At 37.5% G+C, this 23,246-nt stretch overlaps 4 protein-coding genes across 12 annotated transcripts; 2 read left to right on the top strand and 2 right to left on the bottom strand.

Moving 5' to 3' along the window:
• Nucleotides 1-2,011: 2,011 nt before the first annotated feature.
• LOC126801709 (uncharacterized) lies at nt 2,012-3,289 on the top strand. Its single transcript, XM_050529150.1, has 3 exons — nt 2,012-2,574; nt 2,797-2,933; nt 3,012-3,289. Exons 1-3 carry the CDS (start codon nt 2,491-2,493, stop codon nt 3,079-3,081), a joined length of 291 nt encoding a protein of 96 aa, XP_050385107.1. The 5' UTR covers nt 2,012-2,490; the 3' UTR covers nt 3,082-3,289.
• Nucleotides 3,290-4,403: 1,114 nt separating this feature from the next.
• Nucleotides 4,404-6,515, top strand: LOC126801695 (F-box protein CPR1-like). The gene has a single exon (XM_050529128.1). The coding sequence runs from the start codon at nt 4,875-4,877 to the stop codon at nt 6,291-6,293; it is 1,419 nt and encodes a 472-aa protein (XP_050385085.1). The 5' UTR covers nt 4,404-4,874; the 3' UTR covers nt 6,294-6,515.
• Nucleotides 6,516-6,879: 364 nt separating this feature from the next.
• LOC126801698 (glycerol-3-phosphate dehydrogenase [NAD(+)] 2, chloroplastic) lies at nt 6,880-9,565 on the bottom strand. 3 transcript variants are annotated; one of them, XR_007672865.1, is made up of 9 exons: nt 9,250-9,565; nt 8,976-9,112; nt 8,744-8,849; nt 8,406-8,607; nt 8,228-8,315; nt 7,918-8,065; nt 7,398-7,547; nt 7,162-7,307; nt 6,880-7,068 (listed from the first exon to the last, which is right to left on the bottom strand). XR_007672865.1 is itself a non-coding variant. In XM_050529132.1 (9 exons), the coding sequence occupies exons 1-9, from the start codon at nt 9,529-9,531 to the stop codon at nt 7,054-7,056; spliced, it is 1,278 nt and encodes a 425-aa protein (XP_050385089.1). In that variant the 5' UTR covers nt 9,532-9,565; the 3' UTR covers nt 6,880-7,053. The 3 variants fall into 3 exon arrangements, 1 of the variants encoding a protein (XP_050385089.1); XR_007672866.1 differs by having other exon boundaries at nt 7,162-7,304; XM_050529132.1 differs by having other exon boundaries at nt 7,162-7,311.
• Nucleotides 9,566-14,859: 5,294 nt separating this feature from the next.
• LOC126801706 (uncharacterized) lies at nt 14,860-17,069 on the bottom strand. 7 transcript variants are annotated; one of them, XR_007672867.1, is made up of 7 exons: nt 16,958-17,069; nt 16,810-16,839; nt 16,630-16,695; nt 16,286-16,317; nt 15,603-15,671; nt 15,269-15,376; nt 14,860-15,173 (listed from the first exon to the last, which is right to left on the bottom strand). XR_007672867.1 is itself a non-coding variant. In XM_050529145.1 (7 exons), coding segments are annotated over exons 1-7 (381 nt in total). In that variant the 5' UTR covers nt 17,010-17,069; the 3' UTR covers nt 14,860-15,171. The 7 variants fall into 7 exon arrangements, 6 of the variants coding, with proteins under 6 accessions (XP_050385102.1, XP_050385098.1, XP_050385104.1 ...); XM_050529145.1 differs by having other exon boundaries at nt 16,264-16,317; XM_050529141.1 differs by having other exon boundaries at nt 14,860-15,376; nt 16,264-16,317.
• Between the last annotated feature and the right edge of the window lie 6,177 nt (nt 17,070-23,246).

Raw genomic sequence — 23,246 nt, 5'->3', positions numbered from 1 at the left:
ATGAGTATAATGCCCAAAGTTGTTGTGAATGGAAAGATGGCATATTTTTCATGGATAAACTTGGTGATAACATAATCTTTTTGGATCTAGGAGGAGGGTCCGACAATTACCCAACTGGTGGATGTTATCGGAACCATGTGAAGATCGTCTCCTATGCTTGGAGCTTCATTTCTCTGAAACATTATGGCCAACTGAAAGTTGAAGTAGCAGAAGAAGAGATGCACCAGGAGCACCCTAGCTGTTGTAATTTGGGGAATGTTCTGTTCGTGCTGAGAAGATCGAAAGGGTAAAACAACGATTATGGTGACTTGATTAAGTACTTTAGATTTGGTATCATAATGGATGCGTACATACTACCCTTTTTGTTTTTTTCCTTTCAAACGGAACAATACTGTACTTCTGCCACCTTCTGGGTTGGCCGGTGTCAACAGAGATGGAGTTTCATATGTCCATAACAAAATGTCGACCCCTTTCAAGTTTCAACTACAAAGGCATCGAACATATATGAAGGGCAATGCCTCTAGCCATTGCTTGGTATGATGATATTCGGACGGCTCTTAAGATAAGCCATGTGCCTTTATTATTAGCTGGAAGAGAGTTGTAACCTTGTGAAATCTTTTCTGGATAATAAGCAAAAAAAGCGAAAACATTGATCAACAACCATATAGGGGAACTTGAACAAGTATGCAAATGACTACACTATCAAAACACTATTGTGGAGTTTCTGAAGGTTTACCTTGCCGAAGAGTTTTTTGCGTTCTCCAAGCAATCGGCCCCATGGAAATTTTATCTTAATGTTTGAACGATTGATTGCAGAATCCACTTACTGGTTAGTTATGATTTCATGCTAATTTGATATTTCTAGTCATGGTACGATGACTCTCAATCAGGGTTTCTTTAATAGCTTCCTCGTGCTTAATCTAGCGTGTGTATATCTCATGCAATATCGTATTCGGCCATTTGAATGAAAATTTTGACATTTCTTCTTCAAAATGTAAGGAAAGATAACATTGATACACGATGAAAGTGTATTTTTGGTCATAATAATTGATTCAAGAAACACTAAAAATAGAGCTAATCTCAACGTCACGATGTAGGTAAAAGGCTAAAAGAGGAACTGTAATCTTAGATCTAGGATATAATTAGGTAATTTTTGGAGTAAGAGAAAATTAGAAAGATAAAGATTATCCTAAGTAGCATAGTACGTGATATTATGAAACTTCCTTGTATAATATTAGCTAGTTTGGTAAAACGGACTCTTGCAGCGTCTTAAAATCGTGAAGTAGTCCTCAATCACATTATCTGATCTCATCAGAGAAAGTGACACAGAGATAGAGACAAACATGGCTCACAGAGGTAGCATCAGGTTTGATCTTCATTCAAATGGGTTCATAATAATTTGGATGCCAGTGTACTTAAATACCTTGGTGGGTGCTTCGATCCATGAATACCAACACGAAACCTTTATTCTTCGTTCCAATTCATTTTTCTTCCATGGCGGAAGCGAGGGTCTGTATGCTTCCAAACTTCACTCACACAATGACAAGCTCGCTTCTGAAGACAAGACCATTGATGGCAACTTGGCAAGTCCTTTATGAGGTAGATCAAAGCTGCCCTTTCCTTTTGTTTACGAACCGAATTCGTAACTGATATTCATAATATGTTTTGTTTAGGGAAAAAGAAAGTAGGGTTTTAATCCTTGTTCATAGTAGTTTGGATGTTGAAGAATTGTACTCTTTTAAGTTTCAATGAACTGGTTGTGTCGGAATATCAAGAGATCGAATTTGCAATGCGGCATTCACTGATTGGCTCCAGTGTTTCACATATGATGGCATGCAATGCAGGCTGAAAAGCCGATTTCGATGGTGCATTCATGTTCTCTATGGCACTTACAGGGATATAATGCATGGTACTCGAGGCTACTATATTGGAGTTTCGTAGTGTAACCATGTTTGATCAATATGAGGTCCATATAGGTTTGTGTATGTAAGCGAAACAGTTTCAATCTGGAAAAATAAGGCTCTTTCTGGTGCTACCGGTTGCTCTATTGGATGCCTCTCTTTTATTCTTTGGATCTTTTCAGCATTGTCTAAAACTTTGGAGAAGCTTCAGGTAACCTCACTTTATCTTGTTACATCTTTCTGTTTGGCTCGATCTACATTCACATATCTAATATATAGTAGGAAACTAGGAATTGACATATTTTATCTTTGATGTCTGCATCAGAGGCACTATTATTCAGTACATTACAAAATTGTATCCATATACTGCATTTTTGCTGCCTCCTCTGGAAAAAACTGTGATGTCTTTTAGAGGTTACCCTCTATTTCAATGAGAACTTGATAATGTTAACTGGGGAAGATAGATGTATATTGTGTCTATTTCATCGATAGAATGATTCATTAGCTCTTGAATGTGAGGCGTTTTTTTAGTTCGATGGAACCAAGTGAATATGACATTAGTCAACTGAGTTAACAGATTCGAAGAAGCATGGCCAAACTTGAGCTCTACCGGAAGTTTACCGATTCCCTTGCAGTATCAGTGTTGCTATCTGTCGCTTGGATCGGATATGAGGTTGGTTTTCTTTTACCTTTTGTTCATTTCTTCTACTTCCACCCATCTGGCAAGTCGTTCCTGTTCAGCAAGGATGCCCAACTCTAATTACTCTCTTTTTGTTACCATCTAAGTATCTACATTTCATTAGATACAAACGTTCTCTGTCTCCTGTTGTACGTCCAGAGGCATAGAACTTATGGATGTCTTTGATACTAACCTTCTGGTTTTCTATCTGTTCAGTTGTATTTCAATGCAAGTGATCCATTGAGCAAACTGTGGCGAAGAGCCTGGATCATCTCAGCATTCTGGGTTTTGCTTGCATACTTACTATTGGTAGTAATATGTGATCTTTGGGCTCCATCTCATAATCCTACAGGGTATGTGCTCTAAATCCCTGCCTCCTCTTATTGCATTCACCGAGTTTTGATTCAACATGGCCATATGGGGTTTTGCAGATATGCATACTCCGAAGAGACTGTGGATGGTTTTGATGAGGAGGCTATCTCGCTCACTAGTGGAACCTGAGTCAAGGTGGCCGGCATTGATTTGGCAGGCAAGCTAGAAAGAAAGGAAGGGAAGCTATCAAGTTCAGCAGATCACCATGTGTTTATTGGAGAAGATGAGGAGGACAAGAGAGAGTAGAGACCCTCTTCTTTTCTAACTTCATTACATTTGAGTCTCCTCTCAGGACATGTCAAGGATCACTTCTAGGAATTTGTCACTATAGTTGTCACACCTCGTGTCTCTTGTAGAAAGGCTTAGAGAAGAGATGAAAAAGAGACTCATAGACAGAGACACAAAGCCTATCAGAGAAAGCTTAATGAATTAAACCCAGGATTATAGGGTGTTTTCAAATCACCAAAGAGCTCAAATCCTCAAATGGAGCACTTCATCTGTGTTCATGCATATACCTAAGGTTAATTTACCACTTAGCTGAAACCTAATGTGTTAGCCTAATACAGTAAATTAGGATTGAACTGACATGATGCCAGATCTAGCTAATAGGCTTCATCTGTGTTCATAGTATTTAAGATTAAAAAGATGCTCTACGCGTTTTTTGATCAACCGGGGATGTTTTAACCTTTGCGTATTTCCAACCTCTCATTGTAAGATGTACACTTTTCACATCAAAAGCTTGCAAAATTTTACACAATCTAGGCACTAAAGATGCACCATTAATCCTACCTTCATCATATAACGGTTAACCCAGGATTATAGGGTCTTTTAAATCACCAAAAAGCTCAAGTCCTCAAATGGAGCAGTTCATCTGTGTTCATGCATATACCTAAAGTTAATTTACCACTTCTTAGCTAACCAAATGTGTTAGCCTAATAAATTGGGATAGAATTGACAGGATACCGGATCTAGCTCACATTTACCTCTTCTTAGCTAACCAAATGTGTTAGGCTTTGTTCTGCCCTTTTTGGTGTGTGTTGTTTGCTTGGCAGATGGTCAAGTTCAGTTGCTTTGCTTGTTTGAAAGGTAAAAAACTAAACTGAAGAGTGAGGATCACCCAACACAAGTTGCATAATCAAGGAAAAGAATGCAACTAAAGCAAGAGAAAAAACACGATTCCACTACAATAACAGAAACAAAATGTGAACTACTGTAATTTGAGTGAAGTAGGAGAATGTCCACAGAGAGCAAAAGGAAAGTGAAGTAGGGATCCGCCTAACAAGAACGCGCAATCGTATTCCTTTTAAGTCTAAACAATATCCCACAAAGAATTTCTTTTCTGGGTCTATCAAAAGTTTTAACGAGATGACATTAAGTCTTCAAATCATTGTACGAGTTTGAGATTAAAACGATGCTCTACGCGTTTTGATCAATTGGAGATGCTTTAGCCTTTCCTATTTCCAACCTCTCATTGTAAGATGCACACTTCCCACATCAAAAGCTTGCAAAAGCTATACAAAATCAGGGCACTAATAATATGAAGCTTTACCATCAATCCTACCTCCACTACATCACGTTGAAAACCCGACGCCCTAATCTCCTTGGCACTTGGCTCTGCCGATGCAGCCATGGATAACATGAGCCCTATTGAACCTTCCCTATATAAAACGCCAACACAACACACACAGACGCGCAGAGTCTGAAATGGCGCTTTAAGCCTTTAACCTACTTCACACACATCGCCCCATCCTATCACATGGTTCCTACAGGTGTAGTGACCACTTCCCTCCACGCAAAGCCACCGCCATCGTCTATCCTAGCACTGAAAGCGATTCGAGATTTAAAAGACGACGTGTTGGGTTTTAGGAGAACCATACCTATACACAACTCCTTGAGAAAGTCGAAACCTTTACCACAAAACTATGCCTACCCAACAAGAACAACAAGACAGAGATGCATCTGCCCTGAACCAAACCCAGAGCCCGAATGGAGTCATCATGTCCAACCCAACACCAGAAGAAACAACAACAACAGAAACAGTAGATGAAACAGCAGTAGTAAGCCAGCTTCCGTTGGATGTGATTGGCCACATCCTTAAACGCCTCCCGGCCAAGTCTCTGGCTCGGTGCCGATGCGTGTGCAGGCCATGGGTTACTCTGCTCAAAGGTTCCGCCTTTATCAAATCTCATCTGCAGCGAAACCGAGCCATGTTCCAATCCGATCTCAAGACAAACACTCGTCTCATTCTGGCCAGGTATTGTGACACCCTTTTGTCCACAACTGACTCGGACACCAAGAACGTTATGCAAGCAGAGGAGCTCAACTTCCCTCTGGTAAAGAATCTGCCTTATTACGTTAAGGGTCACTCTGATGGGTTGCTCTGCCTTGTTATCAACGACGGAAATGAGGGTATGCTTGTGGTTTACAACCCTTCGATCCAGGAGTACAGGAAGCTGCCAAGTCCTCCGGATTTTCGAAGCACGAGGGAGGCGATTGGGATTGGTTATGATAAGAAGATAGATGATTACAAGGTTGTGAGAGTGCCGTGTAACTATTGCAGGATGAAGGTGCCTGGTTACAAGCCTAAAGTTGAGATCTTGGAACTCAAGGCTAATGTATGGAGGCAGATCCCAGAGGAGGACACACCTCCTTATTTCGTTGAGCATGTTTTTCAGGCGGCTGAGGTGAATGGTGGGCTTTATTGGCTAGTTGAGGATCAGAGAATAGGAGATGCCGTGATTATGAGGTTTGATTTGACTGAGGAGAAGTTCAGGGTGGTTAAGCCGCCGCCGATTGAGTGTTCCAGGAGTGTGGCCTGGATTGGACCTTTGAAGGATTGGCTGTGTGTGGTGCATACTAGGAGGTTGAGTGATATAGATGTTTGGGCTACTAATGATGACAAGACTTGGACAAAGTTGATTACTACTTCCAAGTTTCCTAGAGTTCCAGATAGAGATCCGTTTATGGATTCGTTTCGATATATGCCGCTGTGTTATACTGAGACAGGTGCTGTGCTAATGAGTGTAAGGGGGGAGAGGTTTCTTACCTTTGATTGCAGCACCAATGTTTTTGAGCATATTGACATCCTCGGCGCCAAGCATTGGCTGCAGGAGACTATGTACTGCGAGAGCCTTGTTTCGCCTGGTGTTGGTATTCATCCGACCGAGGCGGCTGGGAGTTCAGCCACCGCTATCAATCTTCTTTCGGGTGAAGATGAAGCAGAGGAGGACAATGAGGAGGCTGAAAATAGCAGCAGCGTTCTCATGATGATGACTAGTTTGAAGAGGGAGCTGGCCAACTTGTTGGCTTGTACCGTTGGCCTCAGGCATGCACAAGAATGAGAGACTTGTTCCTACTTTCTTTTACCAGTAAGACTAGCTCAGATTCTGTTTGCATCTACCTGTTGTTTGACATAAATGAATCTCAAGTCTTTGCTTTTATAAGAAACAGAAGAGAGAAACACCTAAAGGCTCTGGAATATGGATGTTTTACTGCATTCATCTTGATCTGGATTAAATTTGACTCGTCAAATTCTCATATATGCAATTAAAGTTTTGTTGCTTGCATCTTCATGCGGTCAATTGTTATGATTGTTAATTTCCATGCGGTCCTATTTTCCATCTAAACAACAGAAAACATCAACAACGTTGAAGAGAATCATGTCAACCAGATCATGATGGGAATTGTTAAAAACCTGAGACCAAATTATAGATCAGATTCAAGAAGCAGTCAATCTGACAATGATGTAGATGCAAAAAAATTGATCTCCAGATTTAGAAGCTGATGTGTAGCCCGTTATGATTTGTATAATAGAAACCTTTCACATGGAGAAAAAAAATCGTAACTCTGAGAAAATACAGGGTTTGTTTTATATTTTTTTCTAATTGCTCATTCATCAAAGAATTCCTGTATATTCAGGACTCGAGAAGATTCAAACCCTACTCTCAGATTTTCCCGTCAAGTTGTAGGCAAGTACATAAACAATGATTCACAAAAAATTTCTCCCTGATAATCATAATATCATCAGAGAAAGAATGAATGTCACTGTAAGCTGAGCTGTTTTCTGTGCAAGAGCAATCACTAATTCAAGTGGCCTCAGGTTCAGACTTCTTCAACCTACAATAGCAAAGTAGATCTCTAATGATTAACAAAAGTACAAAACCAAGAGTTAAATTTTCGATGAATATAAGTTGAAAGGAGATGAAAGACCTGAGGGAGGCTCATCAGCTCAAAAACAGCTTTCTTAGGCGTCAGTTCATTATCAATAATCCGAGCTACCGCGGTTAAAACTGGCATCTTCACGTTATATTTCTGCGCTAGCGCAATCACTGCTCCTGCCGTCGATACACCTTCTGCTACCTTGTGAATACAAACATTCAGTAACCACAACCATCTAAGCGTAATTTTAACCTCTCTACAAGTACATCACGGCTATTCTTAAGCACCTGATTCATGGAACTAAGTATGTCATCAAGTTTCTCCCCTGATCCGAGACGAACCCCAACTGTTCTGTTTCTAGAAAGGTTTACAAAACATGTGAGCATAATGTCTCCGATTCCTGAGAGACCAGTGATTGTTGCCGGCTTTGCACCCATCTTCAGAAGACAAATTGGAAAAGGAAAAACAATGAGATAACAGAAGCTAAGCCGAATCAAATATTTCATTTCAAAAAGCAGCACAGTTAAAAAAAGTGTTGAACTAAAACAGAAAGGAAACTGTATAAAAAGTGGCCAGGCCAAGATCCCAGTCTCATGAACACCAAATCAATCCAGCAGGAAATATAGTCATCTATTTCCAAATGATTCTACATCTAGGCACACACATATATAGATGAAGATGTATATATAGATCAATAATAACAATATATAACTATTCACACTAGGGCATAATACTACATCCTACACAGACAAAACAATGTTCGTTGTTATCATTACCAATCCCAGTGTGTTTGGAAAAGTAAGGTACCTTAGTTGCCAGCCATCTTATCTCTGAGCATCCTTGTGAAACAAGAGCTGCCTTGGAATTATTACCAAGATTCATTCCATCCACAATTCCTGCGGCTATTGCAAGCACGTTCTTGAGAGCACCTGTAACTTCTACCCCTGTGACATCACTGCAATTGATCAGAGGTTATGAGCTGGGTCTGCACCTTGATGTATTATGTTGTTTCTCACATTGCAGATAGGACCCTGACTATGAAAACTAACTAGAAATTGCAACTTCATAATGTATACTAGAAAACTCAAATTCAAGTGAGTTAATGAAGTTCCAGAACCTTGAAGTGCTGATTCTTAGATAACTAGAAGCTAGAAGCTGCTGAACTGCATTTGCCAATTTTTTGTCTTTTGATGCCACCACCATTGCTAGCAAGCAAAAGGTTAAGCAAGATTAGTACCCTTACCATTTCCAAGCTGAACTCAAGGTTATTAATTAGATACAGTTATTAAACTCACCTGTTGGTAATTTGTTCATCAGCTCCAGAGCAAAAGATGGCCCTGAAAGCGCAATGAAAGGCTGGCGAGGATTCCTCAATGCTTGAGGGATGATTTGAGACATTGTCCTCAATGTATTTAGCTCTAAACCCTTGCTAACAGATATGAATGGCAACTCTGGATATACATATTCTGCAATCCCGTCAAGAAATAACGCGCTAAACTGCAACATCACAGGAAATGTTCAGCTACTTGCCTCATACTAAATGTGCGATTTTTGAACAGCTTAATAATCACTCGTCGAAAACATACACATTTATAGAAACACAGTACTAAAACAAAGGAATGGGACTGATCACCTGTACAGGGACTGCATGAAGGCAGTAGTCAGCATCAAGCAAAGCAGCTTTGGCATCAGTGGTTGCGATCACATTCTCGGGTAGCTTGTGTTCTGGGAAGTACTTGCTGTCATCAAACAAAAACCCCAATCACATTTTGAAAGAAAACGAATGCTTCCATTCTTAATGAACTTAAAAACACAGTGCCTCATTTCTGAACAAAAAAGCAACACAATGCTCGTTCAACTCTAACCTATTAAAATGGTTCTGATTAATAGACTGACAAACTTGAGCATCGCGCACCAGCATATTAACTTCCAGTTCATCCTTCCTACTCGCCACGTGCGCCGCCATCGCCGTCGCAAAAGACCCACCTCCGAGCACCACCACCTGAAAAAGAACCAAACACAAATCCTAGAAATACTTAGTTTTATATCAAAGACAACATCTTTGACAACTGCACAACAAAACTACTTAGTTACATATATTTGACAACAACTGTGTTTTGAAGAAGAACAACAATTGACCTTGTTAGTGCGTTCCAGAATGTCTGTCTTGGTCTTGGAGCGTAACGACCGGGACCACCTGACGAGCTTCTCCCAGGCAAGACGGACAGCTCGGCGGCGGTCGCGGGTCGGGTCGGGGAATTCGGGTTGGGGTTGGGGAGCGGCGGCCAAGCAAGTGGTGGGGTTGTTCGAAAGGTTCAGCCTCTTGAATTTGAGACTGTGGGGAAGCGAGCGAGTGGGGTTTGAGCTCGGAGGAAGGAGTGGGTTTAGAAATGGTGGCGGTGGCTCTAGCGGCGCCGCCATGGTTGCCGGAGAGGGAGAGAATGAGGGTGGACTGGGTTGTTTATCTTTTATCTCTAAAGCTTCGCAAAAAAAAAAAAAAAACTCCTTATATCTGATGTGGCACAATAAGAAAATGTTGTAAAATTTTGTACATTTTTCCGATGTCACGCTCACTTGATTCTCCGTGACAAGATTTTCGCGAGAAAAAAAAAATGAAATCACTAAGCTCCTACCAAATATAGAATCTTGCTCACCACGTTTCACGGTTACAGTCCCAATCAGGCACCGCCACCTTACTAGGACATAAAATCTCTCAACGAATTTTACCCTAAAGCTTATGAAACGAGAATGGAGGAATGGTCGCTACAGCAGCAGGTACAACAAATATTATCCTCAAGTTTCTAGACGTTGTGAAAGTAGCAGTCAACAACGTTAGTGTTGATCCTTACTTTGCAGCTACTGCACTGCTGTTATCCATAAATCAATGGATGTTTGAGAACCCGGGAAGTGAATCTCCGGCAGAGTTCATCATTGGCAGTTGCCATGGTGGGCAGTGCATTATTTTTAAGGTTCAATCTTCATCACTTGGTGGGATAGAAGAGGAGAAGCGGATTGGGTATCCAGTGTTCATTGGGAGTGGGAGCAACTATGCTAGTTCCATATATGGTTCCAATCTGTTAGGGATTGACCCGATTAGCCTTGCAGAGGCATGCATAGTTACAGCTGCACTCAAATGTCCGAGCACCGGCGGTTATGTGAAGAGAGTTCAGATTCCTTTAGCTGGTCCACTTGTTTTTCATCCAGCATTCCCCGTGTTGACTCTTCTGGATAAAGAGTTTGGGCATTATGGGGGGCAGCTGTCGAGTTCCGTCTTCTTGATGTGTGATCTTGTGTACAATGAGCGGAATGAAGCTGCGCTTCTACATGTTTTAGGAACGATCCCAGGTGCTTGTCACTGCCACGTGATTTCTTTTTTTGGACCCCGAGCCATCAGAATTGTTACTTTTACTGATGTACAGTCTGCGAAGGCCGCTTGGGATGGGGGAGTTATTCAATCCGGCAATCAAGTATGCCGTTTTATTGGACCGATGAACCAACTGGTTAACATGCAGTTTTGGAAACCTAGTAAGCAGAATATCAAGGAACTGGCACAACTGAGCTAGGATGTTCTCGGCTTTTCCCTTCTGGATCCACACCATTACACACCTGTTAGTTTTCTTTCAGTTAGGATGGATAGTAAACTCTATGGGCCTTTGGCTTTAGTGGATGAGAATATGAGATCAAATACTGTGCTTTTGAGTTAGGTGGGATTGTAATTTCTAATTAACTACTTTGGTGTGTTTTGGATGTTTAACATCATATCAGATGCTGCTATGAGTCTTTCGGAGCCAGAATCAAGGCATCACATCTGAAGATATAATCACACAATACTTCACTTTACATTTGTGTATCAAAGAAGTAAATTATCAGATTAAAAGAAAACACAAGAAACCAAAAGACAAAAAAGGTATAGTTTACAGAAACTGAGCGCGGAAAAGGGTATGCTTTACAGCCCAAACAGAGGCAGAAAACCAATTTTACTATAGTTTTGCAACAACTCCAGCTTCAGTGAGCAGAGGGACAAGTTTTCCTTGGATGTAAGATTCCTAGGTTGCTGCAGAAGAGTTACAATAGAATCATCATCACAAGAGATATGAGGAAGAACGCTACTAAAAGTTGAAAACTGAGAATATGGTGGGTGTAGTGGATTCAAGTCGAACTTACTGTCACAATCACCAGTGTGGTTTCCACCAACGATAATATTGGGCAGCAAGCACCCGTTGCATCTCATTACCATGCATACAACTGTTATCAAAGGAAATCTCACCTCCAAGCTCTGCCTCAACTTCAGTCATTGTGTGCCAAATTTGCAAGAGGGAAGGACATTCTGCTAGAAGCTGTTTCTGCATACAACCTCAAGTTGCGACTAATTCCACCTATTCTCAACCAGGTATATATAACTTCTTGCCATATATGAGTGCTCCCTGGTATCTGCCTCTCATTCCTCCTGTTGAAGTTACGACCTGGTTTGCTTCTTTGAGTCTGAGGGAAGAGCCTTGGGTTTGCTACTTTTCAGCATATCTCTGTAGCAACTTTGAGGAGCAACTAACAGATCGGTTTACATTGTTATGAATGCACAATAATTTAATATGTGCTTATGAATGTACATTTATGGAAGCACAAGTAAGGTCCTAGATGAATGATTCCTAAACAGAATCATTTAACTTACAATTGGACTTTGCTTTAATGTTCTAACTGAATGTATATCAAATTTTACTTGCAGAACATATTGCAAGTAAACTGATCCAAACTTAAAAGATTCAAGACTTAAAAATCTGTAACTTTAGATACTGAAACATTCAATTATATATTGAATAATCTGCACATAAAGCTAGTGAACTGACGCAAGAGTTTTCACTCAAGTAAAAAAGCTGCAGAAAAGCATTCAATAATACTCACTCTGAAATATGAATATCAGGAGCCTTGGCGTAAAGGAGACTTAATTTTAAATGAAGTCTACAGCAATAATGAAAAGTTAAATCACAGAACTATTGAACTCCAGAAAAGCACCAACTAACTTTGATGTACAATGAAAGAACCTAACAAAGCAAGTACAATATAGTCCAACTCTAAAAACTTGGTTCTGCAACACATATAAAAAAGCCTACGATGCATGTCCTTTGACAAATTAATTTGTAAATGAAAACGTTGTGATACTAAACAAAAGATATTGAACCACATTTTTAGAGGTCAGAACAATTCATGGCCAACAAATGGATTATCATCACCCCTGTCAATATAAAATGGTTATGGACACCCTTAAAAAAACAAGTCCAAACTAACTGAACTAATTGATGAAATCCTAAGGTGCATTAATAACATGTAGAGGTTTAGCAAGATAATAGATGGCATTAATGTGAAGTGCCCCATGATAATTCATAAGGTGTCTGTCTTACCAAAAGGACAAATAGACACAAACTTAATCATATACTTAAAATTCAAAACTCAACCATTGGTAGTTTTGAACATGTCAACACCTAGGGTGGCAAGAAGACAGCTCAGATTACCAAAGGTGGGTGAGACTTTAAACCTTGTTATACGCTGATATTAATCTCAGAAGCCAATATCATTCAAACCTCCTGTAGGGAGCAAGGATACTAGCTACTGAAACTAACATCACAAGTTGTCAATCCAATACTAATGTCTCAGTAATAGTCTTTCACAAGGGAACTAAAACTGGACCAAGACAATTAAGTGTACGAGAGTTTAAAGATAAAGGTTTGCCATGTAGCTTTACAATGATTTATTCATTATTATGTACTTAAGCAAACAACTCAGCAAACAAGCAAAACAATTAATAGTACAATAAATATGCAATTCAAAATAGCAAGTATTTTGGGATTCACAAAAAAAACTAGTGTTAAACATAATGTAAAATCTTTCCCACTGCCCTTAAAGATCAGAACAAAAAACAAAGGGTCTGATTCCGTGACAGTCCTAAAGGTCCCGAATCTTCTTCTTTCTTTTTTTGTTACAAAAGGTCCCGAATCTTTTAATGCAACTAATGCAAAATCTTTCTCTCCCTCAAAACAAAATTGATGATTTATGCATCGACAAGTGTATTACTCAATCATAAACAACTAAATATTTAATAATATGCTTTTTGGACGATGCAAAAACCAATCACAGGTTCTTTAGATATACAGTCATATATGTTATATATGCTTTATGTTTAGTGAGTTATGAACTTATTTAGAAAATCGAGGTGCATTTGTAACAAGTTAACTGAATGATCATATTTAATTAAGTATACATTTTTTATTATTAAAAATAAATATTTATAGATATTAATGATTGAGATTGCATAATAAATACTGGTCCAATTGTACCTTAGTGCATTGAATAATTTCCCGTCATGGATTTGTAAGGTACTCTCCAATCAAAAGTAAACCAAATTCACACACATTAAAATGAAGCTCAATAAATGGAAGACTCAAGTCACTCAACTCTCCAATAGTATCAAATGGCATTATAAAACTCATTCACAATCAACCTTATCAATCGCTTATATATGCCTTAATAATTAAGGCTATTCAGATCTAAATTTTACAGAAAAATCGGAAAACAGGAGCATATATCAACTTAGATACCTTCCCATAAGGGTTTATATATATATATATATATATATATATATATATATATCTCTATTAGCAATAGGAACAATCATTCCTTATACACGGACTGAATCACATGATTACTAATGTAGTGAGTTATATATGGCCGTTAAGTAATTGTTCCCTCAATGAAATAGGAGCGCTATTGAAACACCATAACTTGTCTGATTACTCGTTCTGTACTTAGAGTCTTAGAGCAACAAGTTGTTACCATAAGTTGACACTGATGAGTCCACATTAATTTTTACATAATCCATGTTCCAAGTTCACAAAACTGACACCAACAATTTTACATCAACGAGTTCATGATTTGAGAAACTGTCCATAAATTACTGGAAACCAAATCAAGTCTAGATTCTAAAATGAAGCATAGCCAGTTCATCACAGCTGAAGAAGACTTTGATCAATTACACATACAAATCCTCCTCCCTCCATTGTGTTTACATACATATATGTACAGATATCGATATATGGTATACATATACATAAGATCATTACAATTTTGATACGAATTTGAAAAGAGAAGGGTGGATACCAACTCTCTGGGTCCAATTCAAAGGCCTTGTAATGGACTCCCAACTTTCGAATGAATTGAAGAGCTGCTTCACGTACACGCAGTAGGGACAGTGCTTGTTGCTGCAAAAAAATAATCTCAATAGTCAGAAGAAGAAGAAGAAGAAGAAGAAGAAGAAGAAGATGATGATGATGATGATGATGATGGTGATGAGATAGAGAGAACCTGAAGATGACTACCGTATGAACGAGACAAGGTGACCTTGTCCAACTCCATTTCAAAAACGACGACGTTTTTCTTTAAGGTCCCAAAATCGCTCTGTGATGTTCAGGAAGAAGGGTCCCCTTTCGGTTTCCCAAGTTTCAATTTCCAAGCCCATCTAATACAGAACGACACCGTATAATGGTGTCATACTGTTTGTTAGTAGCTCAAAGTTCCAACTTGGAAGGTTTCCACTAGCCCAGTTGTGAATTTGATTACAAAACCTTTTTGCAATGCTTACATAACACTACCAACAAGTTGCTGTTCGTGCAGCGACTAGATTGTTGACACTAGGACTAGATTGATTAACTATAGTCTATACTCTATAACACGCGGAAAAAACAAGTGAATGCGAATCCGTTGAGATAATTATACTACAATTCATTAAATCTTGGAGTAGACAGAACACATTTTATCCTTAGAACTCGACCAAAATAAAAACACCAGATTATATACTTAAATGTCTTGCACTATATTTATTGCTAAGATGCAGAGAAGTCAGGGAGGAAATTTGTTAACCAAAAGAAATAAATTACAATACATATCCCACATCGTCGCATTAATTTTCTTCCAAGAGTCCAGCCCCCTCAAAATATCAAGAGTTAACCCAACAGTGGACCCCAATATCCAGAATTAAGTTCAGGGCAGTGATCCGGCCAGTGTTCACCGAGTTTCTGACACAAAACACAATACTTTAGCTCAGCACGCCGTGAATCATGGTTGCGACATCGTTCAGACAACATCACAGGAATAAGAGGACAGTCCTTACAGATGATGTCACAGCCCCTTCCAACAATAGCATTCTTGGGCACTTCAGCCTGGTACGGGCATTCCGATGAATTGTGTTCATCCAAGGAACAAATCAAACATCTACCTTCTGCAAGTTTGCAAATCTATGAAAATCAATAACATCAATAAGAATAATGCATGCATATGAGAACCCCAATATATCAGTACTGTGGGAGCACGCTGAAGATTAAATAACACCAAATTATCAATGTCTCACGAATAGCATAAATGAATAGTTCCTTTTGACATCAGCATGCAACAGGCATTGGATAAGTTTCTCTAAATTTTAGGTAACCAAAAACAAATAATCACACCCGAACGGAAGCCTCGCGATACGAATCCACTCCAAAAAGCCAGTGCAGACCCGCAACCATTTCTCGGTCCTGCAAAGAAAGCATACTTGTGTGAAAACCTTCACACCCAGAACCATGAATGTAACTACAAGTCACTAGATAGTAACAGATGTACCAATATTGTGTCAAAGTTAAAGATAAGCATGAATCTCTGATTAAACTATTAATACAAGTAGATGCAACAGAATCAATGATCTGATCAACAACAGATGGGTGATAGAAGCAGATTTTGATTACTGGTGCAACAATTTGTCTAAAATATTTCATATGAAAAATTTATTGTGGTGGGGAAATTTGATGACTGCAATGCACTATAGCCAGACAGGTTACTAAAAAAAAACCCAAATTCATGATAGTGATAATAACATTATCTATGACCAGGCACACATATGTATGACAAAACCCAAAAGACGTACGTTGTTTTGCCATAAGCATCAGACAACACATGAAATCTGATGTACTGCTATGTAAATTTAGTTAGAACTTATGTGAAGAGTTGTAACAACTTAAGTGGAAACAACCCCCAAAACATGGAGGATATTTTTCTTGTACTTCACCCAATAAAGAAAAAAACTACATCCAACAAAATTCTGGGTAAGGAAAAACAAAATTGAAATCATACCAATCAATGAAGCATTGTTTGCCTTAGCGTGGTGGCGCTCCACTTCTTCAGGACCTGTTCATGGGTATTGTCAGATACAAATGTAAAATAATGCTATCACCAGAAACATGAGCATTGTAACTTGATGATTTCAGATAGTAGCAGACGTAGAGCTTGTGTTGTAAGAAAGGCAAGAAAAGACATGCAGGTATATATGTATGTGTCTGCAAGTGCATTGAGAATAATGATCCTCTCAACAGAGAGTTATAATTAAAAACTAGAAAAACTCATTATACTAGGGCCTGCCTTGGGAAGGGGAAATGACGAAACAGAAGTTGGTCCTAAACTAGATTGCTCAGAAACCATAAAGAACAACTCAAAGCTTACCAACTGCTGAACTAAAATAAGGGGGGTTATCGGTGATATGTCTTCTTTGTACTTGTTGTCCTCCTCCTGCGATGAGAACATTCAAGTCGAATTAGCCAAAGAAAAAATCGCTGATATCACAAGACATGCCCTGAATTAAATAGCTCAGAAACCTTAAAAGAAAAACTTTTCAAAGCTTACCAGGTCTTAAGAACGGGACAACCTGGGGACCTGTAAGGAATTATATCGTCAGATTATAAGAACCCAAAACGAACACAATTGAAATTGATCAAACTCCTGGATTAACACAAAAAGGTCACAAACCCAATAACAGAAACGATGAGCATACCCATGGGATTTTCCGTCGGCCCCCTGAGATTGTCATGGTCGCAGAAAGACATGCCGGCCTGAAATTGAATTTGGGGATCTAGGTTTCTCTGGCTTTTCTTTTCACAACCACACAAGTTGCCTTGTATATATAGTAAAGGGCTTGGTTTTTCTTTTTCTGAATTGTAAAAAGGCCCAATAACAGATTTCGCTTTAACCCTAAATTTGGCATAATTTGGTGAGTTGACAAATACGATCCATGAAGCATCAAAATTTATTAAGAGGGGGTATTATATATGAAATCGTGAGATTTTCAAAGAAAAATATGAAATTTAAAAATTTAGGTGTATTTAATTTAGAATATTAATTATAATAAATTATTCAAAGTATCAAACAACAATTTAGTTTACAAATAATTCACTACTTAATTTGATAGAGTAAATAAAGACCAAAATTTATAAATAAGGACTAAATGATGGCAAGTTGTCACATGCCATAAAATATTTTACTTTTTTTACCCCTCTTTGACCATAGTGTTTGCTACTATCAATGAAGAGATTATCTGTTACTGTCGATTATAAAACTAACTACTACTGTCAATTATAAAAACTAACTGTTACTGTCGACTATAAAAACTAACTTCTACTGTCGAGTTAAAAACAGCTGCTACTGTCGACTTGGAAGACACATGCTTCTGTCAACTATAAATCTAACTGCTACTGTCGATTTGGAAGGTACATGCTACTGTCAATTATAAATTTAGCTGCTACTGTCGACTGAGAAACTAACTGTTACTGTGGTTTTTGGTGAGTAACATTCGAAATTTCAAAATTTCTCAAAACATATGTAATATGATACTGATACTTAAATGAAATCCCATGACATAAGGAACAACTTTATATATTGACTCACCTCCAAATTGTCGGTGGTTTGGCCGAAAAACTTAAATTTGCCGGAAAAAAAAAACTAAAAAATGAGGAGAGATAAATTTTTAAAAATATATGAGTGACATTTGGTAATTTTCACGAAAATAAGGGTATTTAGATATTTTTACATTAATTAATTAATCAGTTTTGTTCTACTTATTCTTTGGGCTTGAACTTATGTCTTAATTTGTATAAGAAATATGAAAAGTGAGTTTTTAGTTAATTCAAATGTGGTTTAGTACCAATAAGTAATTTCCCCTTTTAATTATTCATACAAGTGTAGTGTATTCAATTAGGATTTTTAAAAGTCATTATAGAATCCATGAAAATTTAAGGGTATTCAATTATAACTTTGAGTTTTTTTCACCAACAGTCCCTCAACTCTGGTGTACCTACCAATGTGATACCTCAACTCTTAATCGTACCAATGTGATACCCAGACTCTAGTATTGCTATCATTGAAGTACTTCCGTCAGTTTTTTCAACTTCTCTGTCATCTTGGTGACGTGGCAAGTACGCGAGGCCCACAAAGAGGGTTAAAAGACAAAATTAACCATATTTGAGAGAAGCAATGTTTTTCCCGCCCTTTACCTTGAGAAAGACACCAAACAATTCCAATTTTGGCGCCAATTTTCCCTCCCTACTCCTTAATTTGTGTCTCTTATCTAAACTAAAGAACTACCGCCAACCAGTCGACCACAATCTGATAAAACCTAGATCAATCTCATTTTCTATTTTTACCCTAGCACTTGTTAAACTAACAGAATAAATATAGAAATTTATATGGAACATCTCATTTCCACAATCTCATAAGAATATAGAAACACATAACTTAACGAAATTCAAATACATGTTTAAGTACCATTAGTTGCCACCTTTTATGTTGATATGCCATGATTTTTGCTTGTAAGAACTAATGGTACTTAAACATGTAGTTGAATTTCGTTAAGTTATGTGTTTCTATATTCTTATGAGATTGTGGAAATGAGATGTTCCATATAAAATTCTATATTTATTCTGTTAGTTTAACAAATGCTAGGGTAAAAATAGAAAATGAGATTGATCTAGGTTTTAACAGATTGTGGTTGACTGGTTGGCGGTAGTTCTTTAGTTTAGATGAGAGACACAAATTAAGGAGTAGGGAGGGAAAATTGGCGCCAAAATTGGAATTGTTGGGTGTCTTTCTCAAGGTAAAGGGCGGGAAAAACATTGTTCCTCTCAGATGGGGTTAATTTTGTCTTTTAACCCTCTTTGTGGGCCTCACGTACTTGCCACATCACCAAGATGACGGAGAAGTTGAAAAAAACTGACGGAAGTACTTCAATGATAGCAATACTAGAGTCTGGGTATCACATTGGTACAATTAAGAGTTGAGGTATCACATTGGTAGGTACACCAGAGTTGAGGGACTGTTGGTGATAAAAACTCTATAACTTTTCAAAATGAATAGAAGTTTATGGGTATTCAAAATATCATTCATACTCATAGGATTATAAACTCATAGATTTTATAGTGTTAATTATACATACCACAATCCAAAAATTGTCTAGCATCTAGACCAAAGATTTTCATAGACTTTTCCATAGATTTTTTTATTGTGTTTAAAGATCTTTATTCTCTACCATTTTTCTTTACCAACTCTTTTTCCTACAACCCAATGTGTTTATTCAACATATGATCACATGAATGTTTTATTGTTCTTTATGTTATGTTCTTACCTTGTATCTTATACTTGTTAAAACTTCATTCTCATATGTGGACATATGTCTAAGGCTAACAATAAAAAAAATGACAATGAAAGAAATACATAAAAAGAAAGGAAAATAATAATTATATAAATGTTTCATGAACACCAACTTCTTAGCTTGAAACTTCCTGGACATTTCTTTGGTATCTATTGGTCGATAGATTAAATTTGAAATATTTATTTTATTTTCATATAAATAATTGAGATTCTCTATTTTTTAAAATAATAAATAGACACAATTAATCAATTTACTTAGAACAAAAAATGTTTCATAATTTTTTTTATAATGCATTAAATCTCTGTTCAATAGCACCCATGAGGCCTTAAAGAACTCATAAGACCAACCTGAATACTTAAGGGGCACCAGAGAGTGAAGCAAATTATCACGGGGTCGTGGGTTTATAATTGAGAGCTAAGACATGGTATGCACATTATTCAGTTACCATGTGTTATTTTCTTAACTAAAAAAAGTAGCTTCAATTTGATACATATACAATTAGTTTTTTTCGTTACATTGTGATGTTTTTCCTTTATGTTCTAATTATTTTCTAGTTATAACATTATTTGTTTTTATGAAATCTGTAGAAGTCGTTCATAATGAACTATGTGGATTTTTATAAATCAATAAAACTCTGTAATTAAAGTCAATAACTTTAAAGAAATCGACATAAATCTATGAAAGTTTATGGTCTTTTAAAAAGTCTGTGGACTATTGTGAAAGTCTATGAATTAAAAAAATCATACAAATTTATATACAATATGATAGAGCGTTTTATTAAAACGTCTATAATAAACCCTGTAAAACATCATCGTTAGTATAGAATAAGTAGAGATCGTTCTTTCCGGGGAATTGAAGGGAACTCTAAACTTTTAGTGCTAACAAATAATGGGGGGTTTGAGATTGATTATTAGCTACTAAAATAAAACCTAAATTACTATTTACATGATCGACTTCTCTTTAACAAACTTAAACCAAATTTACCATTACACCACATAATTACAAGTTCGAACCTATCATGCATTCTAATTCGACCAATTACATACTTTTTAGACACCAATACAATTAGAGCCTTAGGGGATCATCTAATCATGCAAGATTTCAATTAACATTTAGATTGACTTATGGCCTAATCTAAATTTGCATGCAATCGAATTCAATAACACTTAGAGTAGAAATCAAACAAGATTACATTTAAGCATCAAATCTTTGTTGGAGACATGTTTCATGTGTGGCGTCACCCACCATGGTTTCACATGCAAATTTCCAGAATTTTTACCACTTTTAATCAACACAAACCGAACCTACTTAGGGCATGATTCGATTTGTGTTAATATGGTTGATGAATCTAGCACTCAAACACAATCTTAGGGATTGCATCCAACCACTAAATTCATATGCACATATCTGAAAATTATCTAAAAGTATGAGAAAGATGATTAGAACACAACAATAGAAATACAAACTCATTAATTATAAGAACATAGATTCGGCATAGTCTCAAAAAAATATCAAATACAATCTAAAATTTTTAAAACAAATACAAAACCAATATTTCCACATAAACAACAACTTACAATCTTCATAGACAAAGAATTGTAGATTAACACAAATAGACGAAGCCATGGAGATGAGTTGCGAGAATCACACGTTGTAGGAACCTTTGAGGTGTGTCTTCAATGGTGAAACTCGGTGGAGATGATGATGGTTTTGGGTGGACGGCTTGGCTAATTTGTGAGGGAAGTTTATGGTGGTGTTTTTGGTAGAGTTTTGGTTCTTGAATGCTAATGAGAAGTGATGATATTTGAGAGGTGAAACCATGTATATATAGAGGAAAGATGGAGGGTTTGAAATTGCTTCTTTCTTCCTATAATAATGACATGCTTTAATCCCTTAAATCATGGAAAATTTTATTCCCTAAAACATGCCATGCTTTAATTCCTAAAACATGGAAAGTTTTATTCCCTAAAATATGTCATGCTTTAATCCCTAAAACATGCCATGTTTTATTCCCTAAAACATGTCATGTTTTATGCCTTTAATGATCATCTTCTATTTAATTGTTGCATGACTTGGCTCCATCTTTTTTTCTTTAATTATCTCTTCAATCCAATCTAAAAATAAGAAAATAAAATCATAAGTAAGAGATAATTAGTTTCAAAACCTAACAAGGATTCCTAGTCAAACTTGGACTCTAAACCAATTATGCGTTTTTAACTCATGTAAGCACAAAAATGCATCCAATACCGCTCAAGACTCTTACCACGACTCAATAACTCAATAGTACAACAATAAGGGCTAAGCAAAGTACAAATTGAGGTAAAAACATGTTAAGAACATCGCACAAAGTGCTCCTATCACAATACACCCTCCTAAATGAAAAAAAGAGGAAAGAAACTAGGGGAGACTTCAAACCAAAACGTCTTAGACAAAAAACAACAGGGGAATGCTGAATAATAATCATAGCTGATTAAATCAAAGATCAAGACGCACAACATGAGTTCGAGTGCGGGCATGGTAATTGTCTCGTGAATCTTTTTTAGCTTTTCAACCTTTTCTTTTGAGACTTCGATAATGACTAGATAATATTTTCCTCTTCCGGAGCTAAACCCTCATCAAACTAAGAACTCAAAGAACTAAATCTTTCAGTTTGGACATAAGTATGATGACCAAGAGGTTCCTCATTTTCCAAATCACCCCAATAGAATTAGGGTTGTTGAACGCAAGCTTCTACCAAAGCTGAATTTTGATCAACTAAAGTATCATCACACTCTTCAGCGGTCTCTTATTCATCTTCACCCTGATTCAATTGAGCAAGAATCTCAAAACTACTACCGATGGAGATATTAACATTACTTGAAGGATTCAGAGGAGATGCAATATTTGTCTAACTTGTATTGCAGGCAAAGATGCAGCAAAATTATCTCATTTGTCTCTAGGGTCTTGTTAACGTGGTAAATTATACCGATGTGATACACTGTATTCTTTGCGGGTGAGATACGTCGTACTCCCTGTCTCTTTCCTGTCACAAATGGCACACGTCGTCAAAGTATAGACCACGGTGGCTTGGTCTTCAACTCTCCGACGCTCAAGTTAGGCTAATGGTGATTTATGCAGAGTAACAGTAGAGGGTGTAGTGTACTTACCTTATGAGGTCAAGGGTTTGACCTTTTATTGTTGAGTTGAGGTAGATCATTTACTTATCTTCCGGTGTGGGACGCGGTCCGATTAACGTGTTCTCTGGAGTCTTATTTGAGATGCGCGTGAGGACGCGTCCGTAGTCAGTTTGGGCCGCGGGGAGGCCCATTGCATAGCTAGTGCGGCTGACTCATTGTTAGTATTGAGAGACTGGGCTATTTATTAACCTTAATGCGCTGATAATTGTGCTGATTATGGCGGGCATAAGCCTATACCAACAGGTCTGCAACAATCATCTCTCCATGAACCCTTTCCGGCTCAACTTCAACACAATTGTCCACAAGATTATTAGGTCTCATGTCAATATATTGCTCCTTGTTGGAAATATATATGGTCTAATTGCTATATTAATAAGAAAATAAAGAAAATCATCTAGGCAAACAAGATGCATAAATGTAAACAAGATAAAACCAATAAAAGTCAGAAAAATCTTTAACATTAT

Source organism: Argentina anserina, chromosome 7 (genome assembly GCF_933775445.1).
Source record: "Argentina anserina chromosome 7, drPotAnse1.1, whole genome shotgun sequence".
NCBI lineage: Eukaryota > Viridiplantae > Streptophyta > Magnoliopsida > Rosales > Rosaceae > Argentina > Argentina anserina.
This window is presented reverse-complemented; position numbering and strand designations above follow the sequence as displayed.

Bases quoted from the DNA above. Each gene is read 5' to 3' on its own strand.
- LOC126801709 (XM_050529150.1), top strand. From the start codon at position 2,491: ATGGCCAAACTTGAGCTCTACCGGAAGTTTACCGATTCCCTTGCAGTA. The intron at 2,575-2,796 runs GTTGGTTTTCTT...CTATCTGTTCAG, and splicing joins TCGCTTGGATCGGATATGAG to TTGTATTTCAATGCAAGTGA. The intron at 2,934-3,011 runs GTATGTGCTCTA...GGGGTTTTGCAG, and splicing joins CCATCTCATAATCCTACAGG to ATATGCATACTCCGAAGAGA.
- LOC126801695 (XM_050529128.1), top strand. From the start codon at position 4,875: ATGCCTACCCAACAAGAACAACAAGACAGAGATGCATCTGCCCTGAAC.
- LOC126801698 (XM_050529132.1), bottom strand. From the start codon at position 9,531: ATGGCGGCGCCGCTAGAGCCACCGCCACCATTTCTAAACCCACTCCTT. The intron at 8,850-8,975 runs GTTAGAGTTGAA...GTTTGATGACAG, and splicing joins AATCAGAACCATTTTAATAG to CAAGTACTTCCCAGAACACA. The intron at 8,066-8,227 runs GTTCTGGAACTT...GATCAATTGCAG, and splicing joins CTAAGAATCAGCACTTCAAG to TGATGTCACAGGGGTAGAAG.
- LOC126801706 (XM_050529141.1), bottom strand. From the start codon at position 17,009: ATGTCTTTCTGCGACCATGACAATCTCAGGGGGCCGACGGAAAATCCC. The intron at 16,318-16,629 runs GTAAGCTTTGAG...ACCCATGAACAG, and splicing joins TTATTTTAGTTCAGCAGTTG to GTCCTGAAGAAGTGGAGCGC. The intron at 15,672-16,263 runs GTATGATTTCAA...CTTTCTTTGCAG, and splicing joins AAACAATGCTTCATTGATTG to GACCGAGAAATGGTTGCGGG.